Source organism: Emiliania huxleyi, assembly GCF_000372725.1.
Source record: "Emiliania huxleyi CCMP1516 unplaced genomic scaffold EMIHUscaffold_94, whole genome shotgun sequence".
NCBI lineage: Eukaryota > Haptophyta > Isochrysidales > Noelaerhabdaceae > Emiliania > Emiliania huxleyi.
In genome coordinates this window covers 112921-134969 of record NW_005195017.1, presented here as the reverse complement: position 1 = coordinate 134969, position 22049 = coordinate 112921, and the positions used below count along the sequence as shown (strand labels likewise).

Sequence of the window (22049 nt, the reverse complement as noted above, 5' to 3'; positions counted from 1 at the left end):
CGAAGCCCACGGTCTCGATGGAGGAGCGGGCGAGCATGTAGGGACAGAGGAGGCAGCGGAGCTCACACGAGCACTCCATCCGATTGCCGAGGGCGCGCGCGCAGCGCAGGCTCCACTTGCGGCTGGCTCCACTTTCGCTTGCGGCTGTGCACTGGGGGCTGTTGGGCGCGCCGGCGGCGTTATTTGCATCTATGAATTCTTTTGTTTAAATTCTTTTCCTCAGCCAGAAGAAAACAGCCTTGGAGGCGGCCTCGGCGCTCTCCTGATCTCTCCTCGACGCCCCGGAGGGCAATGACTAGCCAGGAGCGCTTCTCCGTGCACTCCCAGCTCGAGCACCTGCAGGCGAAGTACGTCGGGACGGGCCACGCCGACTCCACAAAATTGTGCACCGTCCCGCCTCCGCCGCCCGCGCGCTGCGCGCTGCGTGTGCTTCGCCACTCCGCGCAACCTGACCGCTCCGCCGCCCGTCGCCCGCAGCGAGTGGGCCGTGAACCAGCACCGCGACTCGCACGCCCTCTACGTCGGCTTCGACTCCCTCTCCTCCTTCTTCGCCGTCGCTGAGAACGAGGCGGTTGGCCGCGTCAAGTTCTCGTCGCTGCAAAAGATGATACAACCTTGCGGGCCGCCGCCTCCAAAGGAGGACGACTAGCGCACGCGGCGCCCCGGCGCCGCGCGGGCTGGGGCGCGCAGTATCTGTTCCTCTTGTACTAACTTGCGATGCCGCACCCGCGGCAGCTTTTTTCCTTTTTTCGACTTGAGTCACACATGTGCGGCTTGACGCTTGTGACACCATCAGCCATCTGCGACACACTGGAAAGCACTTCACCGACCCCTCCGACCTAGAGGCGCCCCACCGCCGCCGTCCCGGCGGCTGCGACGTCGCCGGCCTGCGCCGCCGCATCGGCTCTCCGCCCCCCCCCCCCCTCCCTCCCTCTCCCTCTCCCTCTCCCTCGCCAAGCCGCGGCCGCACGCAGTCACGCTCACGGAGGCACCGCGGAAATGTCGCGGAACCGTCTCACACCTCTGTGCGGGGAAACGGCGCGAGATGGCGCGAGATGGCGCGAGATGGCGCGAGACGGCGCGAGACGGCGCGAGATGGCGCGAGATCGCGCGAGATCACTCCTCGTGCGGCGAGTGGTCGTACGAGCGCGGGAGGGATGCGTCCGTGAGGATGACGAAGTCGGCGGCGCCTTTGTGCTGCGGTCGAAAGGCGTGGCACTCGGCCTCGGGGTACATCGCAACCTTAATAATTAATTAAGTGCTGATTAATTATTAATTAAGGCGTGGCACTCGGCCTCGGGGTACATCGCAACCTTAATAATTAATTAAGTGCTGATTAATTAATAATTGAGGCGTGGCACTCGGCCTCGGGGTGCATCGCAACCACGAGAGTCGACGGCGGCTGAGGCGCGTACGCGGAGAGCATCTCGGCGATGCCGACGTGCTTCTCGCAGTGGAAATAGCCGCACACATGCACCACCAGCGCCTCGGGCCTCGCCTGCAGCCAGCGGAGCAGCCACTCAGAACCAGATGATGATGCACCACCAGCGCCTCGGGAGTCTCGCCTGCAGTGCCCGGGCGATGGAGAGGGCCATAGTCGCGTCCCAGAGCAGCACCGGCGCGAGCAGCCCGTCCCGCCCGCTGACGCCGAGGTACGGACACTCGCCCTGCCGCCTGAGGACAAGCACTCAATGCATCGACGCTAGCGAACTGAGGCCGACGTGAGGAGCGCGACCCTTTACCCTTCCCCCCCTTATTCCCATCCCCACCCCCTACCCAAGCCGCCTCTCTGTCGTCGACTGCTCCGTCAGGGCCGGTGAGCCGACCGATCCTCGGGCGGTTATCTCGCGGCCCAGATCGCCACCCGCCTCCGCCACCAGCTCCGGGTCCGTGCGGCCGACCGCCGTGCCGAGCACCTCCGGGTCCGCCATTAATTAATTAATTAATTAATTAATTAATTACCGCCGTGCCGAGCACCTCCGGGTCCGCCATTAAGTGCTGCATGTACACCTGCGACGGCGCCGGCAGCGGCAGCGGCGGCAGAAACGGCGCCACCTGCTGCGGCCACGCCTCGACCGCCGCAAAGTCCTCGTGCAGCGCCTCTTTCCGCCGACCGACCGCGCCGACGTATCTCCGAGGCGCGTTGGCGGCGACCACCGGGAGGCGGCACGCCTTTGCGAATAGGCGCTGTTCACACCTCCCTGTTCACACCTCTCTGTTCACACCGGGAGGCGGCACACCTTTGCGAACTCAGGGAGGTGTGAACGGCGTCTATTCACACCCACTGCTGTGAATAGGCGGCACACCTTTGCGAACTCGACGAGCGGGCGGTAGTCGGAGCGGTAGTTTGTCCACGGGCGCGCGTCCTGCAGCATGCCCTTCTAATTAAGTAGTGGACTGACTAAGTAACTAAGGTACTAAGCAACTAAGTAACGAAGTAACTGTCCTGCAGCATGTCCTTCTAATTAAGTAGTGGACTGACTCAGTAACTAAGCAACTAAGTAACGAAGTAACTGTCCTGCAGCATGTCCTTCTCGCGGATCGCGCCGGCCAAGTACTCGTCCAGCACGAGCTGCACGTCGCGCTCGAACATCTCAAGCGAGAGGACGACCTAATTAATTAATTAATTGCTGATTAATTAATAATTAAGGCGTGAACATCTCAAGCGAGAGGACGACCTCAGGCCGCACGGCGGCCAGCGAGATGAGGAGGAACGCCTCGAGGTGGTGCGCGACGGGGTCGTCGTGGCACTCCCCGAGCAGCACGACGTCGCTCGACGCCGCCTCTGCCAGCAGCTCCGCCAGGCTGCTCTGCGCGCCGTCGCCGCGGAAGACCGAAAAGTGCTCCGACCCACCGAGCGGCACCTGCGGCAGCTGCTGCGCAAACACCCTGGCCCGCTCCATTGAGCTCCCTCCCGGCGCGACGCCCGACTGCGCCGCATCCGCGTCCCAAAAGTCGCGCAAGTACTGCCGCGCCATGCGATGGCCTCTCTCCGCCGCAGCGACAAGGAGCGGCACCGCCGCGGCGACGTCACTCTCGACGCCCATCCCTTCGATGAGCAGCTCGGCCTGCATGAAGTTGGCCGACATGTGCTGTTGCGCCGCCGCCGCCTCAAAGCACGCGTATGCCCTGCCGTAGTCCTCCGCGAGCAGCTGCGGCACGCTGCCCAAGTAGTGCAGCACGCCGACCTATTCCTCGACCACCCTCCGTCATGCCGGGGTGGCACACGCTGCCCAAGCAGTGCAGCACGCCGACCTCGTACAGCGCCTGCGCGTGCCCCGCCGCGGCCACCTCCTGCAGCAGCGACACCCCCTCTGCAGTGCTCTCCTCCTCGAGGTCCTAACGGGTAGGGTAGGGGGTGAGGACGGGACGTGCCACGCGTAAACAACATGAACTCGGCAGTTCTGCGGTCCCTCCCGATGCCCTCGAGCAGCACCGTCGCCACCGCAACCGCCGCGTCCTGCCGCAGCGACCCTACGGCGCAGCACACGTATTGGTTCTTGACTCATTCTTGACTCAGCGCTGGTGTCCTCGGCCGCACCGGACCTGCGCATATTGGTTGTCCAATCACTGGGACTGGTTAGCTCATCCCTCACGGTGGCCGCCGCAACCACGCCCGCTCCCCGCTGTGTGTGCGTGAGTGTGCGAGTGTGGGTGTCGTCTCAGGGTGTGACGTGCCTCGCTCTCTGCCATCACCAACAAATCACGAAGGAATGAGGCGTGGTTCGCTTGTTGTCCGTTCTGACCTGCCCCGCTCTTAGCCAGCTCGCGGTAGCGGCGTAAGCCGTCCACGGGGTCCAAGTTGTTGAACGTGAGGCACGTCGCGAGGTCGAACTGTGCCTGCGGCGGCGCGTCCGCCGCCGCCGCCGCCTCCTGCAGCGCCGGCAGCTCCTCTGGCTTTGGTTGGACCGGAGGCCATGCCCGTGGCGGGAGCTTGTGGAAGCCAGCCTCGTCCTCCTCCCACTTGCGCCGCAGTTGCTCCTCCCGCGGCCGCAGCTTCTGGAGCTCGATGTGCATCCCGCTGGACACTCCTTGCCTCCGCACATCATACGAGCACTCGGCCAGCTCGGGCGGCGGTGCAGCGGCGCGGGCGAGCAACACCGCGCCCGCGCTGACCGGAGCGGCCAGCCGCGAGAGGCGGCGAAAGGACATGACGAGGTGGCAGCTTTGACAGCACCGTCCGATGCTTGTAGGGAGGCGATGAGCGGCGCGTTGGCGGCACACGTTGGCGGCACACGAGCAAGCCCTTCTCGGATATTACGCGGGGTGGCGGCGTGGGGGTGGGGCGGGTGGGGTGGGGTGGGTGTGTGTGTGTGTGTGTGGGTGGGTGGGGGTGGGGGTGGGGTGGGGGGGGTGGGGGGGGGGGGGGCAAGGGCAATGCTTTCAGCAAAAGGAAAGCCAGCTTTTTCGATGTATGTAGCTCTTACGAACATACCCCGTAGGTGAACTGACAGGGTTTGCGATGAGGAGCGATCCGAACGTGAATTCGGGTGATTAGATCACTACCGCCGAAGCGCAAGCGCTTGGAGCAAGGGATTTTTAGTACCGCGGAAGACGGGGACGGAGCCCCGCCAGTGTGCAACCTCACATCCAGGGGTCTCGCGCGCCGGGGCGCGCGGCGGCCTGCTGCTCGTCTTTCGGGGCGGCGCGCGCGCGGCGGCCGGCGAGTGCTCACTGTGCGTATCCGCTCCCCACTCAAAAGCGGTGCTGATCTGCCGCACAGCGCACTGTGTAGAGCCGTACACGGTACAGCCGTAGAATACATCAAAAGGCAAAAAGGAGACGCAACACGAGTGCCGCCAGCGCCACTTCCAAGCAGCAGCAGCTCACGCGCGGTGCTGACACGCTCTGTGTATCGCGTGCTCACCATACCGGCGGCGGCGAGGAGCACGTGTGAGAGGGACTCTGCCGTCCGCCGCGTTGGTGGTGCCCTATGTGTATCGCCCTATTCGGCCGCCACGGGCTCCGCCGCCTCCTCGTCCTCCTCCTTGTAGTCTCCCACCTTGAACGTGGCGTCCACCTCCTTGATCAAGGCCGCCGCCTCGAGCAGAGTGAGCCCCTTGACCGTCTCCAGAACCTGTTCACAGCTGCAGGTGTGAAGAGGCGCCGTTCACAGCAGAGTGAGCCCCTTGACCGTCTCCAGAACCTACGTGCCGAATACACCAACATCAGGGCGGGAAGGCGGGATTGCGCAGAGTCTTCAGAGCACCGCGTGAATACGAGGGAGGCGACTGCAGTGACTACGGCTGAATGCGGCTGACTACAGCTGAATACGTGTCCTCTCGAGCGCTAGTTGGAGTACAAGAACAGTATTCCGCTTCTAGGGTCCAGAACCTCGGCCGGCACGCCCGAGAGGTCGTCCAGCACCGACGCAGCGGGCGGCTCCTCCTCCGCCGCCGGGGCGTCCTCGCCAGCGTCGCACATGGCCGGCAGCCGCAGCTCGCAGCGCCGCGACAGCGGAAGCGGCGTCGAGATGACGAGGCCTAAAAAAAGGCAAGAGAGGGTGGGAGGGCGGGAAAAAAGACGCGCTGGTGAGCGAGCGAGGCTGCGGGGCGAGCGGTGCGCGCCAAGAGTCGATGGCGCAGCGAGCAGGGCGAGCATTATCAAGCGAGGCGAGCTGAGAGCGCGAGCAGCAAAGCTCCGGGACTCGCGAGAGAAAACGAAGTTGCCTCTCGAAGAGGAGCCATGTTGCTCGTCTTCTTGCTCCTCGCGAAAGAGAAAAATGAGGAAGGTCGGCCGATGATTATCAAGCGAGGTGGAGCAGGGAGCGCGAGCACTAAGCGAGCTGTGATCGCGAAAGAAAAACGCCCGCATCGTATATATCGCCTTATGTAGATGAAATGAATCTGCCTTCGGCGATGTTTCTTTTCTTTCCAGGGCAGAGGACGCGGCACGAACGGGGCACAGATGCCATAGAAGGACCTGAGGGAGGGACGAGGGTGTAGAGGATGTAGAGTGTAGAGCGCTGTAGAGCTGTAGAGATGTAGAGCGCCCTGGAGCGCTGTAGAGCTGTAGAGCTCTAGGCGATTCGGTTCGTCGCAGTCAGCCAGGAGGGGGCTGGCGCCTTCCTGAATGCGATCCCCATGCGGGATGATATGAAGATGGAGACGTGGGCGATGCGCATTACAGTTCAGCGCCGCCTCGGCCTCCCGCTCGATGTTGCCTGCCAGGCGGTGGAGGCGGGCAAGAAGGCGCCAAACGGCAAGCCGCACGAAGAACTCGGCGATGCCGCAATGGTCAACCCGCGTGCGAAGCACGCGACACGACACAAATACCTGCTCAAACGACTCGTCAAGACCCTTCGCTCGGCGTGGGGCATGCTCATCGAGATGGAGCCGTCTGCACACCTCAGTTACAGTAACCCAAAACAACCTGACGTGGCGGCGGCGAACATCGGCAAAGGGCATGTGCGCCTCGTTGGCGACTTGAAACTGACGAGCTCGCTTGCGTGCAAGGGTGGCGATCGGCTCGGCTGGAAGGGGGCTTTTGTCGCCTTCGGCAACACCGAGCGGGCGCTGCTCGATTTAGTGTTAGGGCATGCTGCATGGCCGCGGCCGGGAGGGGGGGGGGAGGGGGGGAGGGAGGCGGAGGATGCAGAGGCGGAGGCGGCGGCGGCGGAAGAGGAGGAGGGGGAGAGTGAGGGGGAGGCGGAGGCGGGGGCACCTGTGACGGCCCGCTACGAGAAGGGCGAATACCGGTTCGCGCGGGAGAAGAATTGCGACCTGCGTTTGCTCGACTTCGAGACGTTCGGCGGCTTCGGGGACGGCGTCCGCAGAATTCTTCGGCAGGCGGCGGACCAGCTGAGTAACAAACTTTCGCACGCTCAGCACCTCGATGAGGTCACATGGACCACCAAGAACTGGCACGGGCTGCAGATGCAGCGCTTGTCTGTCGTTCTCCACACCGCCGTGGCGTGGCAGACGGTGAACGAGCTAGCGTGCGGGGACAGCGGCATTGTGCACGGAGCTAAGTGCATTGCCGTTCTTAACGGAGTCGCTTAGGCGGCTCCGGTGGTGTGCCGGTGATAGTACTAGCACGCGCCAGTTCGCACCTGTGTCGAGCCTGTCTGCTGTGAGAGAGAGTTGTCTTGTTCAAATTCTTCGCTGTGCCTCTTGTGGTGCTAGTTCGTGCCAGAGAGAGAGAGAATTCTTGATACGAAACCACGACGACACACACCAGTCGACTCGCATCGGTTGCCTCCATGAACGGCGGAGCTATTCTCGCGCCCACACCACACCTGGCTCCAACGTGGACACGCCCATAGCTGGGGACACTACTAGGTCACGCATGGCATCACAGAAGTTTTATCTCTGGGCCCCGAAAGGCATCTCTAGCAGTGTCGTTACGCATGCCCCCTCCCCTCCTGGGCGCATGCGCCTCACGTCTCACCAGAGCATAAGCCCTTGGCGTGTGGCGAGACGAGTTTTTCGCCATCGCAGCGAGCAGCAAGCCGCCCGCCGCAAACAGCCGGAGGCCTCGCCGCGGCACTGGCTGCGCCGCGGTCCCGCACCCGTCGACGCAGCTCCCCCCGCGGAAGACCGCGCGTAGCAACGTCTTGACGATCGAGATGAGCGTGCCTGAAGCTCGCCCACCTACTGCCCCTGAGAGTTGGTTATTGAGTGGGATCAGCTCCCCCCCTTGGGATCGAAGCCGCCACAACCTCACACCCAACATCCCAGGCGGGATCAGAAGGGGACTCCACACCGGACACCGCCCGGGCACAGCCCCCCTACCCGTCGGATCGCACAGAGGGCCCCCTCGGAGCAGCCCACACACAATCACGCATCGGCAGAGTTAGTGCCTGAGTCAGGCAGACAGCACAGACAAGGAGAGGAGAGAGAGAGAGGAGAGAGAGAGAGAGGAGAGAGGAGAGGGTGAGGGAGTGTGTACACGTGAGGAGTGGGGGAGGGTGTCTGTGGTGGGTTGTAGTCCTACTACGTGGTTAGAACCACGCGCCCCTCAGGAGCTAAGGTAGAGTGTTGGGTGTCAAGACACCGGCGTCGGCGACTCACTCCCCAGAGGGTTGAGCTGCTCAACGAAGGTGAAGCCATCCGGATCTGCACAGCTCGCCCTCCGGACGCGCAGCTCCCCGCGATGTTCCCCTAGCCACCGCCGCCTCAACATCTCCAGGAAGTCAAAGGTCCACCACAGCCACCAGCCTCCACCTCCACCCGCGAGCCGCCACCGCTGCCGCCCGCGACGCCGCCCGCCGCGTCAGATAGCCACGACGCGCGCATCGAGTCGCGTCGGAGAGCCGCGCCGCACCAGCAGCAGCATCTGCACCACCAGCAGCAGCAGCAGCACCACCACCACCACCCGAGAGAGAAGCGCACCTGCCCGACGCCGCCCGCCGCGTCAGACGCTCGCGACGCGCGCGTCGAGCCCAGTCGCACAGCCGCGCCGCGCCAGCAGCAGCATCGGCACCAGCAGCAGCAGCACCACCACCACCACCAGCAACAGAGACAGGCAGTGCAGGCGCAGAGGCGCTCGCAGAGCGGCGCTCAACGCCGCGCACGCCACGCTGCGGACCGTCGGACGAGCGCACCGTACGTCGGCGGCGAGCCGCGTCGCCAGCCGTCTCGCGAGAGAGCGGCGCCGCCGCGTGCGCGCAGCAGCCGCCGCGGCAGAGGCGAGCCGCGGCGACGTCCGCACTAACGGATAACGGCCATCCTCAGCTCTCTCTATACTCTCTCTCTCTCTCTCTAGTTCGTGCCAGTCTGCTGTGAGAGGGGCTTGTTTTCGTAGAATTCTTTGTGTGTGCACATGCGAGCGGCTGCGGCGGCGTCTTCGCGCCTCCCGCCTCCCGCCTGCGCGGCGCGGCTGCCGCTGCGGAGGGGCTCGCGGCCCGGCCTCGCCTCTGCGGCGCGGCGCGGCTTCCTCGCCTCGCCCGTCGCCCGCCACGGCGACTTTGAGTGGCAGGACGCAAAGTCGCCAGACGAGGCTCGCACCCTGTCGCCGGCCGCCTGCTGTCGCCCTGCCGCCGCCTGCCGTCCCCGCTGCCGCACGCGCAGTCCTGCTGCCGCCATTCGCCCTCGCGCACCGCTACAGAATTCGCCAACTCCCCTTTGCCACCGCGCCTCTGCCGCCTCCGCCGCCTCTTGCCGTCCGCCTCCTCCCGTCACCGCCTCCTCCTACAGATCTGCCTCTGACCTCGCCGACCTTGTTCCCGCAGGTCGTCCGATTTGTCATCGTGACGCGGGACGGGGCGAGCGGCCGCGACCGTCGCACAGGCGACGCGCCGGAGCCCGTCCGCGAAGCTTCTCGGAACCTTCCTGCAGGTGCGGCGCGACGTGGCGGGGAAGGTTGGGGACAACCTGCTGTACCTCTGCCACCGGCTGCGCATGTCGGGCCAGGTGCCCGAGATCACACTCGAGGGCGCTTGCGAGGCGTCGCTCGCTTGCTCGACTTGCCACGTGATTGTTGGAGACGGCCACTTCGACCGGCTGCCGGAGCCGAGCGAGGACGAGGAGGATATGCTCGACGAAGCTGTCTGTCTGACGGCGAGCAGTCGGCTGGGCTGCCAGATCGTCCTCTCCAAGGTACGAGATGTGGGGAGATGTGGGGAGATATGGGGAGATATGGGCTGCCAGATCGTCCTCTCCAAGGTACGCGCGCCGCACGGGATGGGGTGGAGTATTCATTCATTCATTCATCCATTCATTTCATTCGCTCATCCATCCACTCCTCCATCCACTCATTCACTCTCTGCAGGAGCTCGAGGGGATGGAGATCACGCTGCCGGCGTACAGCAAGAACTTTTACGTGGACGGCCACGTCCCAGAGCCGCACTGATCCTGCGCGGTCCGCGGGCCTCAGGGCGCGACACTCACGCCGTTCCTACGGCGCTGTAACACACGGCCACGGAGTGTCAATGGCGGTGCTGCGGTGCGGCTCGCGCGGAACCGCGGGGTGTGCCGGTCCTACTCGAGCAGGTGAGTACTAAGAGGCGTGCGATCAGCGTCAGCTAATGCAGGGTGTGTCGAGTGGGGGTGTAAGAACGAAAATTTCAGCGGGGTCCGCGTGCCCGCTCCTCGTGTCCAGCACCGTTGGCGTTGCTCCACACCCGCGCACGCCCCCCTCACCTCGCACGTCGCAGTCCTCACACCTGAGCTACTGTGTACGGCTTTTCGCTTTACTGACGCTGTCGCTGAATTTGTCCATACGGGGTGTGGAGGGTGAGTTGAACAGAGGTTGTGCGCCAAGCCCTCCTGCTCGGCTCCAGCCGGTAAACAAGTCTTGTCATCAACAGAGTAGATGGATCTGACCTCGGGGCCGATGTGACCAAGCGCTGGTAGCGTGGTTTGACCTCACACCCATGGTCTCACAGTGTGCCGGCAGTCGCCGAGCAGTGTCGCTCACACAAGCCGCAGCACAAGTGACTGAGGGCCAGTGAGGGCGAGCCCATCGCTGTCACAGCTGTGGCAGCCGCACAGTAGGCTGTGTCAGCTGTGCAGAGTGTGTGAGCAGCAGAGGAGCTGCTCTCCAGGCTTCTGTCGCAAAGAGCTGCATGCCACCGAAAGCGCTGTCGAGGTTCGCCGAGCGCGGCGCAGGTTGGAGGAAGCCGTCACCGACGAGCGCGTTGGACTTTTCACTCCGGACAAAGACGGGCACACAGCGGACGGTGCGGGGCGTGTGCCCGTCATAGCGGCGAGGCGCGGGACCGTCTGTGGCGAGGTGGGTCGCGTCCTCCGATTTTGTTCAACCCAGCATCCACACCCTTTAGAGCGGTCCACACACAACTCTTGTTTCACACAACTATTATACTGCCTCGACGACGACGTGCCCCTGCACTGGTTACATTCGACGACCCTACCTCCATTTTCCTGCACGGTCGGCACGGACTAGCCACGCCTGGGCACACATACGTCCGTATTGCAATACACATATTAACATTGCCATGTTGGGCGGTGGGTGTGCAGTGTGCAGCTGAAAGACCTCGTCGTCTTCTTGTGTGTGTGAGTGTCACACACACACACACACACACACACACACACACGTCGTCTTCTTCTTTCTTTCTCCGTCGTAAAATTCTTTTTTTCGCCAGTTCGCACCTGTGTCGAGCCTGTGTGCTGTGAGAGAGAGTTCTTTTGTTTAAATTCTATATACACGAAAGTGCTCCAAGTGCCAGAATTCTACACTGCCTCGGCTCGTGTTCCATCTCAGGCTGCAGTTGGCGATGTTGAAAATGTTGGAGATACACCGTCGTGGTTCATGTACTGCGCTCCGCCCCAGCACAGCTGCGGTTTCTCCCCGTGCTCCCTCGATCGCAGTCCGGCGGTGCGGGCACTTGGAGCACTTGGAGTGCAGTCATCAACCTCACATCCAGGGCCGGGCGCGCTTCTTCGCGGGTTTTTCATTCTTTTTATCTGCCCACGAAGTGCCAGCCCCTGTTCCCCCTTCATCACAAGACGGTCGCCTCAAGCATCCGCCCTCGTTCGCCATCATGTCGTACGTCTCGGACTGGATGGCCCCTGGCAAGCTCGTCGCGTCGCTCGGCGCACCCTTCTGGGGCAATCTGAAGCCCACCGCCGGCGATTTTGCCTGCCTGTGCTCGCTGTTCTTTGACAACCTCTCGACGATGCTCACCTTCTCGGCAATCTGGCAAGCGCCCCCCTTCACCGCCCACGAGTCGCTCCCACCACCGATTCCCACTCTTCACGCCATTTCGCTCTCTCCGGCCCTAAACCGGCATCCACACGCCGACTCCGCCACCAGGCTCTTCGACGTCACCGACGGAGGCGACAAAGCGAGGGAGCTTCTCTACAAGCGAATCATCCCGGGCTGCGGCTTCGTCCTCTTCCTGGGCAACGTGTACTACTCCTGGATGGCGACGCGCATGAAGACTCAGTTCGGCCGCGAATTCACCTCCCAGCCTTACGGCATCAGTGCGTCTCCTCGCACCGCCCACTGCCTCTCCCCGCCCCGCCGCCGCGCCGGGTTCTCTCTGACGGGCGCTGGCGGGCTCTCCACAGCGCTCTCCCCCGCGTGACGCGTTTCGTTTTTCTGGTCTAGGCTACGCCTTTGACTGGCCTGGCGGGGGGCTCTGGGCGGGCGCCGCTTGCTTCGAGGGCTTCGCCGACATGGGCCCCGCCCCATCGCGGCGCGACCCTGCCTACCCCATCTCCTAGTGAAGAGGCGGCTGTTTTTCTTTCTTGATGTAGGCCCCGCGATCGGCACGATCCTCCCGATCGCCATCAGCGCGACCGCCGGCGACCTCAGAGACATAGCCGAAGTTGATCCTCGAATTTGACACATGCCATGAGACAACTCTGCCCCGCCGCAGGCGACATCATGTCGCTCGTGTCGGCCTACAATGCGGGCGGTCCGTGAAATGTCCAGGAAGTGTCTAGGAAGGGGGTCTGGGAAGTGTCTGTAGGCCTACAATGCGGGCGACCCCTTCCCCATCGGAGAGACCGCTCATCTCGGACGGGTCGCTTCACGGCCCCTCTCTCTTTGAGTGGGCGTTTCTTTTTCTTGTGTAGGGGAGACGCTCATCTCGGACGGGCTCTTCACGGCGCTCGGCGCGATCTTCGGCTCGCCGTTCGGCAGCCTGCAGCATATCTCCCCACACCCCCCCACATCTCCCCATATCTCCCCATATCTCCCCATATCTCGCCGTTCGGCAGCTTGCACGCGGCTTCTCCCGGTACACGCACAAGAAGAGACCCACACTCGGACTCATGTGTGGTGCTGCGAGTGGCGTTAGGTACCTGCATCTACTTTGGCAGACACCTCCTAGCCACTTCCAAGACACTTCCAAGACACTTCCCAGGTACCTGCATCTACTTTGGCCACCCGGTCCACAAGAAGATCGGCGGCAAGTACTTCTTCTCCTTTGCCAACGGGGTGATCTACCTCGTCATCACCCTCGCCGGTGCATCACCTTCCCCTTCCCTCTCGACCTCTCTCACGCACGAGCAACCCGGTGTACTCTCCCTGCCAACTGTGAACACAGGCATCTTCCCTTTCATCCTCGACATCACCCCCGCCGTCGCGTCCGGCCCGACGATCATGATCTTCGGGCTGATGCTCTGCGAGGAGAGTGCTACCACATCTCCTCATATCTCCCCAGATCTCGCCACTCCCTCCCCCTCCCCCCCCCCCCCCTTCCTTCCCAGGAGTGCACGCGCGTCATGCCGCAGCGCCACCACGCCGTCACCTTCTTCGCCCTCTTCTTCGCCTGGGCAACCTTAGCGCGATTGCCTCGCACCGCCGGCGCCTCACGACTCCATGGATGACCGCTTGTGTCGGCTCGTGAACGCACAGGCAAACTACGCGTGCACCGTCGGTACCGTGACGCCGGACTCGGAGGTTGGCATCGGGCTCAACATGATGGCCACAGGCGAGACAGATCTCCAATCTCCGACGCGAGATATGAACCTCGTATTCATATCTCAACATGATGGCCACAGGCGCGCCACCTCCTCCCAACACCTCTGGCCTCGCCGTCGCCGCCGCCGTCGCCGCCGCCCTCTCCCCCGCCGCCCCAACCCTCTCCACCTCTCCCTTCCCCCCCCCCCTCCACCTCTCCCTCCCCCCCTCCCTCTGCCTCGCCGTCGCCGCCGCCGTCGCCGCCGCCCTCCTCCCCACCCCCTGGCCTCGCCCGCCAAGCATCCCACCTCCAAGTAGTTCCACTTGCTCCTGCCCCCTCTCCCCCCTTCCTCGTCCCCCGGATGTGACACAGGCAACCTCCTCCTCGGCATGCTCTGGGCGGCCATCCTCGTGTACGCCATCGACCGAAAGTATGCAGCGCCCGCCCCCACAGAGCTGTACTACCCACAGCCGTGATGAACTGGCCCACAGAGCTGTGTGGCAGCGCCCCGCCGGCTGCGGAATGTCTAGGAAGTGCCCCGAGGAAATGTCTAGGAAGTGTCAAGGAAGTGGCGCCTCTTCACAGCTCCCCGGCACCTCTTGTGAACCACTCCACACACAGGTACGTCGCGGCGGCATTCGCGTCCCTCGTCGCCTTCGTCTTCGCCCTGCTCGGCATCATCCACCAGCCGGAGATCAAGTTCGTCGACGGAGCCTTCATGGACGGGTACCAAACTGTCTTGGGCGGCGACGGGTGTCTGGACTCCCTTCCCTTCTTAGCCCCGTGCGTTTCTTTTTTCAGGTACGGCTACGGGCGGCAACAGCTTGTGGCCGTCTAGAAAGTGTCTAGGAAGTGTCTAGGAAGTGTCTAGGTACCACTCGGGCGGCAACAGCCTGTGGCCGTCGCAGAAGAACGACCCGCGCTACTCTACCTCGGCCTTCCAGACGTCGATGGCGTACCTCACCGTGACCGCCTGCATGCTGCTCTGGCAGATACTTCCTAGACACTTCCTAGACACTTCCTAGACACTACCGCCTGCATGCTGCTCTGGCAGACACTTCCTAGACACTTCCTAGACACTTCCTGGCCGCCTGCATGCTGCTCTGGCACTTCCTCTGCAGAATACCTCCCTGACAAGTCCCCGCGGACACTTCCTAGACACTTCCCAGACACTTCCTAGGCACTTCCTCCAGAAGACCTTCCCTGACAAGTACCCGCAGAAGCTGCTCGCGGACTCGGACGAGGTGAGGCCGTCTCTCGGCCAGATCTCTCGCCCATCTCTCGGCGAACTCTCGGCCATCTCTCGGCCATATCTCTCGGCGCGAACTCTCGGCCAGATGCATCTCTCGCCCATCTCTCGGCGAACTCTCGGCCATCTCTCGGCCATATCTCTCGGCGAACTCTCGGCCAGATCTCTCGGCCATACCTCGGCCATGTCTCGGCCTTATCTCGGCCATGTCGCGGCCATATCTCTCGGCCATGCCTCGGCCATACCTCCACTCTATACACTTTGGCTTCCTCTGCCTCGGCGCAGCGCTTCCCCTCGCCGGAGCTTTCCCGGAACCTTCTCGGAGTATTCCCGCGCAGGCGGTGGCGGAGGACGAGCAAGCCATGAACTCGAAGCTCATCGTCATCGGTGTGTCGTCTGACGGGCCGAGCTGTGAATGGGTCGCCTCTTCACACCGTGTGGTGCCGTGAATAGGCTCCTTTGGCGATTGGTGGTCCAAGGCGATGGCGGGCGCGCCGGTGGACGTCGCAAAGGAGGCGATGTAGAGAGGGTCGCCGGGAGGCAAGCGCGGGTCTCGCCGCGGTGCCGGACGTGGAGAGTCAGAGCGGCTGGCGAGGCCTAAGTGACTGAGCACTCTCTCTTCCCCACCCCCGCGCGGTGCGCCGGAACCGGTCCGCGCGTGGGCCGTGGGGAGGGGTGCGTCTCACTCTCTCGGCGTGTGTCGCCCGTTGCTTCTGGTCCAAGCCATGTGCATGTCGCGGCGCCGCGCGCTTGTCGCTTTTGATACGCAGGGACGTTCGTAGACGCCCCGGAGACAGTGGTCTCTCTCCGACTCCGTGTATTTGCTGCATGCTGCAGACGCTGTGTGTGTGTTGTCTGGCGAGTCCCGAGAGGCAGCGACGCGTCCCGATTTGCTGCGTGTATATATGCTTGTTCGTGTGCGTGCCTGTGTCTCCTCTCGTGGTGTACATTTGTGTCTCTCCTTTCGTCGGTTGCTCTCCTTCTTCCGCTACTAGTACAACCAAAGAATCAGTTATCACTGCTTTTGCTACGGCTTTAGTGCGTAGTGGTAGTCTGCTAATAAAACTGGCTTAAGAGTAAAGTACGTAGCACTCACTGCCTGGTCGTCGGTGGGTCGGTGTGATTGTGCACCTGCACTTTTAATGCCCGTGGCTCCTGTATCGTCTACGGGTCTAGACGTCTGGAGTGTGTGGAGATACGAACTCCCGCAAGACGGTAGCATGCTTCATGTCTGTCGGGCTCGGGGTTCGGGCGCCCCACATCACAGCCCGCGGCCTAGGTGCCACCAGGAGACAGTGTGGCCATGCATCAACCGTCCCGAATTCGCATCTCGCACTTCTCGCATACGTCGCAGGTGACGAGCGTCGGCTGAGGGCCGCCCAAGCCACTACCAGTGCCGGCGGCGCGAATAGGCGGCGCGAATAGGCACGTGTGCGACGCGGCAACACAGAGCCTTGCACCCTTCGCCCTTCTCATCACTGCCCCGGCGCCCACGCCTCGATCTTCTTGGGCAGCAGCTGGTTGGACAGGTTCTCTCCGTGGCCTAGGCAGCCGCTTGTGCCCTGGCCCCAGGTGAAGACAGCAGCGTCGGCGGTGAGGGCAAGGCTGTGGTTGCCTCCAGCCGACACAGCGACGACGCGCTGGCCAGCGAAGGCCTCGATCTTCTTGGGCAGCAGCTGGTGCTGCTGGTCGCCATGGCCCAACCGGCCCCAAGCTCCACTGCCCCAGCTCCAGACTCTGCCGTCGGCGGTGAGGGAGAGGCTGTAGAATGCTCCCGCCGACACAGCGACGACGCGCTGGCCAGCCAAGGCCTCGACCTTCTTGGGCAGCAGCTGGTTCTGCACGTCGCCGTGGCCCAGCTCGCCGACGGCTCCAGAGCCCCAGCTCCAGTCAGCGCCGTCGGCAGTGAGGGCGAGGCTGTGGCGGGCTCCCGCCGACACAGCGACGACGCGCCGGCCAGCAAAGGCCTCGACCTTCTTCGGCAGCAGCTGGCGCTGCTGGTCGCCGTGGCCCAGCTGGCCAGAGTAGCCATAGCCCCAGCTCCAGGCGGAGCCGTCGGCGGTGAGGGCGAGGCTGTGGAACGCTCCAGCCGACACGGCGACGACGCGCTGGCCAGTCAAGGCCTCGACCTTCTTTGGCAGCAGCTGGTTCTGCGTGTCGCTGTGGCCCAGCTGGCCATGCCTTCCATAGCCCCAGCTCCAGAGGGCGCCATCAGCGGTGATGGCGAGGCTGTTACTATCTCCAGCCGACACGGCGACGACGCGCTGGCCAGCAAAGGCCTCGATCTTCGTCGGCCGCCACTGATCCTCATGGTCGCCGTGGCCCAGTGCGCCCACGCCTCCCTGGCCCCAGCTCCAAACGGCGCCGCTGCTGGTGAGGGCGAGGCTGTGGCAAGCTCCTGCCGCCACGCTCACGGCGCGCTCGCCTCCCAGCGTCGACGGGAGGCGGGTCGGCGCGTTAAGCCGCGTCACGCCCTCGCCGTGCCCGAGCAGGGCTGGGTTCCAGACCGTCGCAGAGCCGCACGACGAGAGCCGCCCCTCGCCGTCGATGAAGACGCTGTGCCATTCGCCTGCCGCCGCCCTCGCCGGCGGGTTGGCCTCGCGCAGCAGCGCAGAATAGCACAGCCACCGCACGGCGCAGACCTCGCCCTCCGGCAGCGCCGGCAGCTCGAAGCCGCGCTCTTGCGCCCACAAGCGGATGCCCTCCACCGCAAGTGAGGCGTGGAAGAGATGCGAGACGGCCGCGACGCGAGCGATGTCGGCGGGGTCGCAGCGAGAGAGGGCGCGGGCGAGGAGGTCCGTGGGGAGGTCGAGGAAGCGGGCGGGCGGCAGCGTGCTTGGCGAGGGCGCGGCGGAGGGGACGAGGCGGCGCGAGCGGCGGCGCGGCGAGGCGGACATCGCGAAAAAGAATTTACTACGCTAGCGAAAAGAGTGCCGCTTGGGTTGTTTGTTTTCCTTGGTGTACCTGTGTTAGTGCCAGTGCGCGCCAGTCCCGTGCCCAGTGTTGTGCGAGGGAGTTTTGTTGTAAAATTCTTTCCTTTTTTTGGGCACGGGATCATCTGTCCAGTGTCCACCCATACATACCGCGTCGAGCCTGACTGTTCTCGGTACTTACATGTGTCATGTCCACCCATACTGGACTCATGTTGCTTTTGTTCAATTGCAGACGCGCCCCGTCGTAAAATTCTTTTATTCGATCGGCCAAGCACAAAGTGGGACAGAGCGCCGTATACAACAAGAAGTTGCCTCAAGAAGCGCACGTCTCCCCAGCCATATCAATGGAATGCACAAGTCACACCTTCTTACTGATTCAAACAACAACTTGACAGACAGTGCTTTTTGAGATTCCGCCCCAGGCAGGCAGCCTTCCTACCCGAGCAGTCGAGAGTAGTTGTCGGTTGCCGCCTCTACCGCTCAAGAGGTCGCACTGGCTGCGCTCGATGCCACCGAGCTAATCCAAACACTGATTAGCTCAAGAGGTCCTCACACGGACCGCCTTTGTTTGAGGTGTGAGGACCTCCACACCAGTGAGGACCTCTCCCGTGAGGACCTCTCCCGTGAGGACCTCTCCCGTGAGGAATCAGAATCCCGGTCAAAATGTGGGCGATCCGACAAATCAGGAATCAGGAATCAGGAATCAAATGGAGCATCAAGAATAGGAAGAGAGACAGGAGAATCGGGAGGGGGGGGCAGAATCAGGAATTGGCTCTGGCTGCCCTAGAGAATCGGAAAGGAAGCGGAGGAAACGAGAATGGAGAATCAGGAAGCTGAAAGCGGGGCCAAGAGAGAGTCTGGGGAGAGAATCAGAATATCTGAGCAGAAGAGGAACCTGGGAAGGGGAATCTAGTGAGAGGTAGAATAGCAAGAATCCTTGTGTAGTAGAGCAGAATAGGAAAGGCAGAATCCTTAGGCGCGGACAGACTTCTCCATTACTCCTTTCTTGCAGCGAGCCCCCTCCAACCCACCCGCGCTAGGTCGCGGCACGCGGGTTTTGACGCATGGGGTCACTCCCGCGAAACCCGTGAACTAGCCGGGGCAGTCGGAGAAGGGGCAACTCCGTGCACTGACGGTCGGCCGCCAGAAAACACGCCTGCGTGGATCGCGTCACACCAATCCTCGCTACCCAACGCGGCGCGTTGGGTAGCGAGGATTGGTGTGACCCCGCGTTGGGTAGCGAGGATTGGTGTGACCCGATACCCACCTCGAGAACCTCGAGAGAGTGCAGTCATCCATCCAGGGTTCCAACTAACTTTTTCCGGGGTATTTACGTATGGTATGGTAGGCTCGGCGGCCCAAGGGGGGGGGGGGGGGGTATGGTCCTGACCGCCCAAGGCTAGCCCCCTACGATACCCCAAGCAGGTCTTCCAAGAGGCGGGGGGTATGGTCTCGAGGTGGGTCTCGAATTTGGCCACCGCCACTCGGAGCGAGATTTTTTTGAGCTTAGCCTTCGATGTTATGAAACAAACACATGGCATATCGCTCTCGGGCCCACAGACATCCCGCACACTCGCCGCACACCCGCCGCCCCCGCGCGCGCCCCACCCCGGCCGGGAGAAAGGGGAGTGACAGTTTGGGATGGCAACAGAACGTTTTTTTGCCATGGCGGCCCTTCTTACGCTGGCACTTGGCGCCACCTGCCCGCCGCGCGCTCCAGCGCCGCGGCTCTTGGCCGGCTTCGCCAAGGGTGGCGGTACACCGGCGGCCGCTCTCACTACAAAGTCGTCGGCGGCGGAATACCGACGGCTCGTGGCGGCCGGCGCCCTGTCAGTCGACTGCTTCGCGAGGGTCGACCCGGCGGTGGCGGCCAGCTTTGCAGGCAGCGACACGGAGGCGCCGTCCGACGCGACGGACGAGTGGCTTTTCGTGGGCCGCGTCGCAGTCGGTCAGACTGGGACTCTCACGCAGGCGGCGCAGCGAACCAAGCGGCTGATTCTCGAGTGCAGACGTACACTGAGGCGCCGAGGCGCACCACGTGCTGGTTCGGATGACGCGGCCGCTGTGTCTTGGTAGGCACGCGGCCAAGGTGTCGAAGCGGCTGCGCCTGCAGCGCAAGTCGCTGGTGGTAGGGCTGCAGGCGCTTCCTAGACACTTCCTAGACACTTCCTAGACACTTCCTAGACACTTCCCAAGTCGCTGGTGGTAGGGCTGCAGGCGTCGGGAAGCGGGAGATCTCGGCCATAGGTCCCGGCTAGTCTCGGCTGGATCTCGGCTATGATCTCGCTATATCTCTCTGCTAGTTCTCGGCTAGTTCTCGGCTAGATCTCGGCGTGGTCTCCGCACCTGCGATTCAGATCTGTCGATCACGGCTAGATGTCGACTCGACCCCGGCTAAATCTCGGGTGCAGGGGAGATCTCGGGGAGATCTCGGGAAGATGGCGGGGAGATCTCGGGGAGGTGGAGGAGAAGGCCTGATGTCTCTGGCCCCGCTCTCAGGCGCCGTACTCGATCCTCTCGCTTCTTGTACTCTCTCATATTATGTTGTATCAGGCGCCGTACTCGATCGTCTCGCTGCGCAGACCAGACAACATGCCGGAGGAGCTCGAGTGTGGCTTTGTCGGCGACGTCTCCGAGTTCCTCGACTATCGGCCTGCAGACTCGCCGGCGAGGGTGGCAGGGGGAGAGGGAGGCGGCGAGGGCGCTGGCTGAGTCTCGTCCCCGTGTCGGTCGGAGCGAGAGCAGAGCTTTTATGGCCTCGTGCAAGAGGCTGCGAGCCCCAGCACGCGCCAGTTTCCTCACCTGGTAAAGCCGTATCGTGGCTCGTGCCTAAGGTAGGTACGGGGTGTGGACCCTGAGTTGACCTCCAGGGGTTGTGCGCTGGGCTCTCCTGCTCGGCTCCAGCCAGTAGACAAGTCTTGTCATCAACAGAGTAGAAGGATCTGACCTCGGGGCCGATGTGACCAAGCGCTGGTAGCGTGGTTTAACCTCACGCCCATGGTCTCACAGTGTGCCGGCAGTCGCCGAGCAGTGTCGCTCACACAAGCCGCAGCACAAGTGACTGAGGGCCAGTGAGGGCGAGCCCATCGCTGTCACAGCTGTGGCAGCCGCACAGTAGGCTGTGTCAACTGTGCAGAGTGTGTGAACAGCAGAGGAGCTGCTCTCCAAGCTTCAGGCGCAAAGAGCTGCATGCCGCCGAAAGCGCTGTCGAGGTTCGCCGAGCGCGGCGCAGGTTGGAGGACACCGTCACCGACGAGCGCGTTGGACTTTTCACTCCGGACAAAGACGGCGACACGCACACGAGCTGCGGCCGTGTCGCCGTCATAGCGGCGAGGCGCGGAACCGTCTGTGGCGAAGTGGGTCGCGTCCTCCGATTTCCTCAACTCACGGTCCGCTCCCTCTAAGGTAAGGTAAACTTCTCCACACACACGAGGTGGTGGGGCAAGGGGGGGCAACCCTCGCGTCTCCACGTCTAACGACAGGAGCCCCACGGCCCATTCAAAGTGCAAGGCCCGGTGCGCGTGGGTGAGCGGTGTGTGTGGGTGTGTGGCTCGTGCCTGTCGAGTGAGACAACTTTTGTGTTTTGAGCACTTGGAGCACTTTTGAAGTGCGAAGAAAGAATTTTTCAATCACGTGAAGCTCCCTCGCACAACGAAGAAAGCGAGAAAACAGACAGCGCAAGGCCCGCGCGCCGCGCATGGATGGGAGAACCAACAAACAGCACGCGACGCCACCAGAGATCACACACACACACACACACACACACACCGCACCACACGCGCGCAAGGCACAAACACACACGTCAGAGCTCCCGGCTGCATTCACCGTTTACGTAAGCTTACGCAACTAATCACCCGCCCTTGCCGCCTCCGCCTCCGCCTCCGCCTCCGCCTCCGCCTCCGCCTCCGCCTCCGCCGCCGCCGCCGCCGCCTCCGCCGCCGCCTCCGCTGCCTCCGCCGCCGCCTCCGCCCGCTCCCCCTCTACGCCGCCGGTGCCTCCGCAGCAGCGATGGCACCTCCAGCAGAGCCCTGTCCGAGACACTTCCGGGACGCTTCCGCGACACTTCCGACTCCTCGCCGCCGCCGCCGCCGCCGTGCCGTCTCGGGCGTGTCTCGGAAGGCTCCTCGGCCTCGCGGCTCCGCTTAGCGCGCCTGAGGAGAAAAAGAAAACCCCGCCTTGAGGAGAGGAGGCTGCGCTCTGTACGGGGTAGCGGTCTCTGGGGTAGCGGTCTCTGGGGTAGCGGTCTCTGGGGTAGCGGTCTCTGGGGTAGCGGTCTCTGGGTTCCGGATGAGCTCTCTCACAGGGGGCTGGACTGAGAGGGTATGTGAGAGGCTGGGTGAGAGGAGGGGGGAGGGGGGGGGGGGGGGGGGTAAAAGGGGGGTGGAGGGAGGGGTGGAGGGGTGGAGGGGTGGAGGGGTGGAGGGGTGGAGGGAGGAAAAAAAAGGTGAGGGAGGTGTTCCAAAAGGGGGGTCAAACGGGGCGCACCTCAGCTGAAAACGTCAAGCCGGAAGTGTCTCGGAAGTGGCGTGGAAATGCCCCAGCCTCTGCAGGGGGG

At 63.3% G+C, this 22049-nt stretch overlaps 5 protein-coding genes across 5 annotated transcripts; 3 read left to right on the top strand and 2 right to left on the bottom strand.

Moving 5' to 3' along the window:
* Positions 1 to 261: 261 nt before the first annotated feature.
* Positions 262 to 790, top strand: EMIHUDRAFT_360234 (hypothetical protein). The gene is given in 3 exon segments (XM_005756876.1): positions 262 to 383; positions 478 to 745; positions 756 to 790. The coding sequence occupies 2 exon segments, from the start codon at positions 292 to 294 to the stop codon at positions 647 to 649; spliced, it is 264 nt and encodes an 87-aa protein (XP_005756933.1). The 5' UTR covers positions 262 to 291; the 3' UTR covers positions 650 to 745; positions 756 to 790.
* A 326-nt stretch (positions 791 to 1116) lies between these two features.
* Positions 1117 to 4152, bottom strand: EMIHUDRAFT_453837 (hypothetical protein; the record flags this gene model as incomplete). The annotated part of the gene is made up of 7 exons (XM_005756875.1): positions 1117 to 1224; positions 1385 to 1498; positions 1617 to 1674; positions 2659 to 3188; positions 3256 to 3339; positions 3437 to 3460; positions 3910 to 4152. The coding sequence occupies 7 exons, from the start codon at positions 4150 to 4152 to the stop codon at positions 1117 to 1119; spliced, it is 1161 nt and encodes a 386-aa protein (XP_005756932.1).
* A 793-nt stretch (positions 4153 to 4945) lies between these two features.
* EMIHUDRAFT_220968 (hypothetical protein) lies at positions 4946 to 5687 on the bottom strand (the record flags this gene model as incomplete). Its single annotated transcript, XM_005756874.1, has 3 exons — positions 4946 to 5077; positions 5335 to 5483; positions 5648 to 5687. The coding sequence occupies 3 exons, from the start codon at positions 5685 to 5687 to the stop codon at positions 4946 to 4948; spliced, it is 321 nt and encodes a 106-aa protein (XP_005756931.1).
* Positions 5688 to 8763: 3076 nt separating this feature from the next.
* EMIHUDRAFT_69125 (ferredoxin) lies at positions 8764 to 9792 on the top strand (the record flags this gene model as incomplete). Its single annotated transcript, XM_005756873.1, has 3 exons — positions 8764 to 8951; positions 9245 to 9539; positions 9712 to 9792. The coding sequence occupies 3 exons, from the start codon at positions 8764 to 8766 to the stop codon at positions 9790 to 9792; spliced, it is 564 nt and encodes a 187-aa protein (XP_005756930.1).
* A 1651-nt stretch (positions 9793 to 11443) lies between these two features.
* EMIHUDRAFT_107666 (hypothetical protein) lies at positions 11444 to 15085 on the top strand (the record flags this gene model as incomplete). The annotated part of the gene is made up of 10 exons (XM_005756872.1): positions 11444 to 11885; positions 12284 to 12322; positions 12773 to 12874; positions 12956 to 13042; positions 13685 to 13742; positions 13934 to 14065; positions 14184 to 14277; positions 14506 to 14556; positions 14900 to 14948; positions 15015 to 15085. The coding sequence occupies 10 exons, from the start codon at positions 11444 to 11446 to the stop codon at positions 15083 to 15085; spliced, it is 1125 nt and encodes a 374-aa protein (XP_005756929.1).
* Positions 15086 to 22049: the final 6964 nt, after the last annotated feature.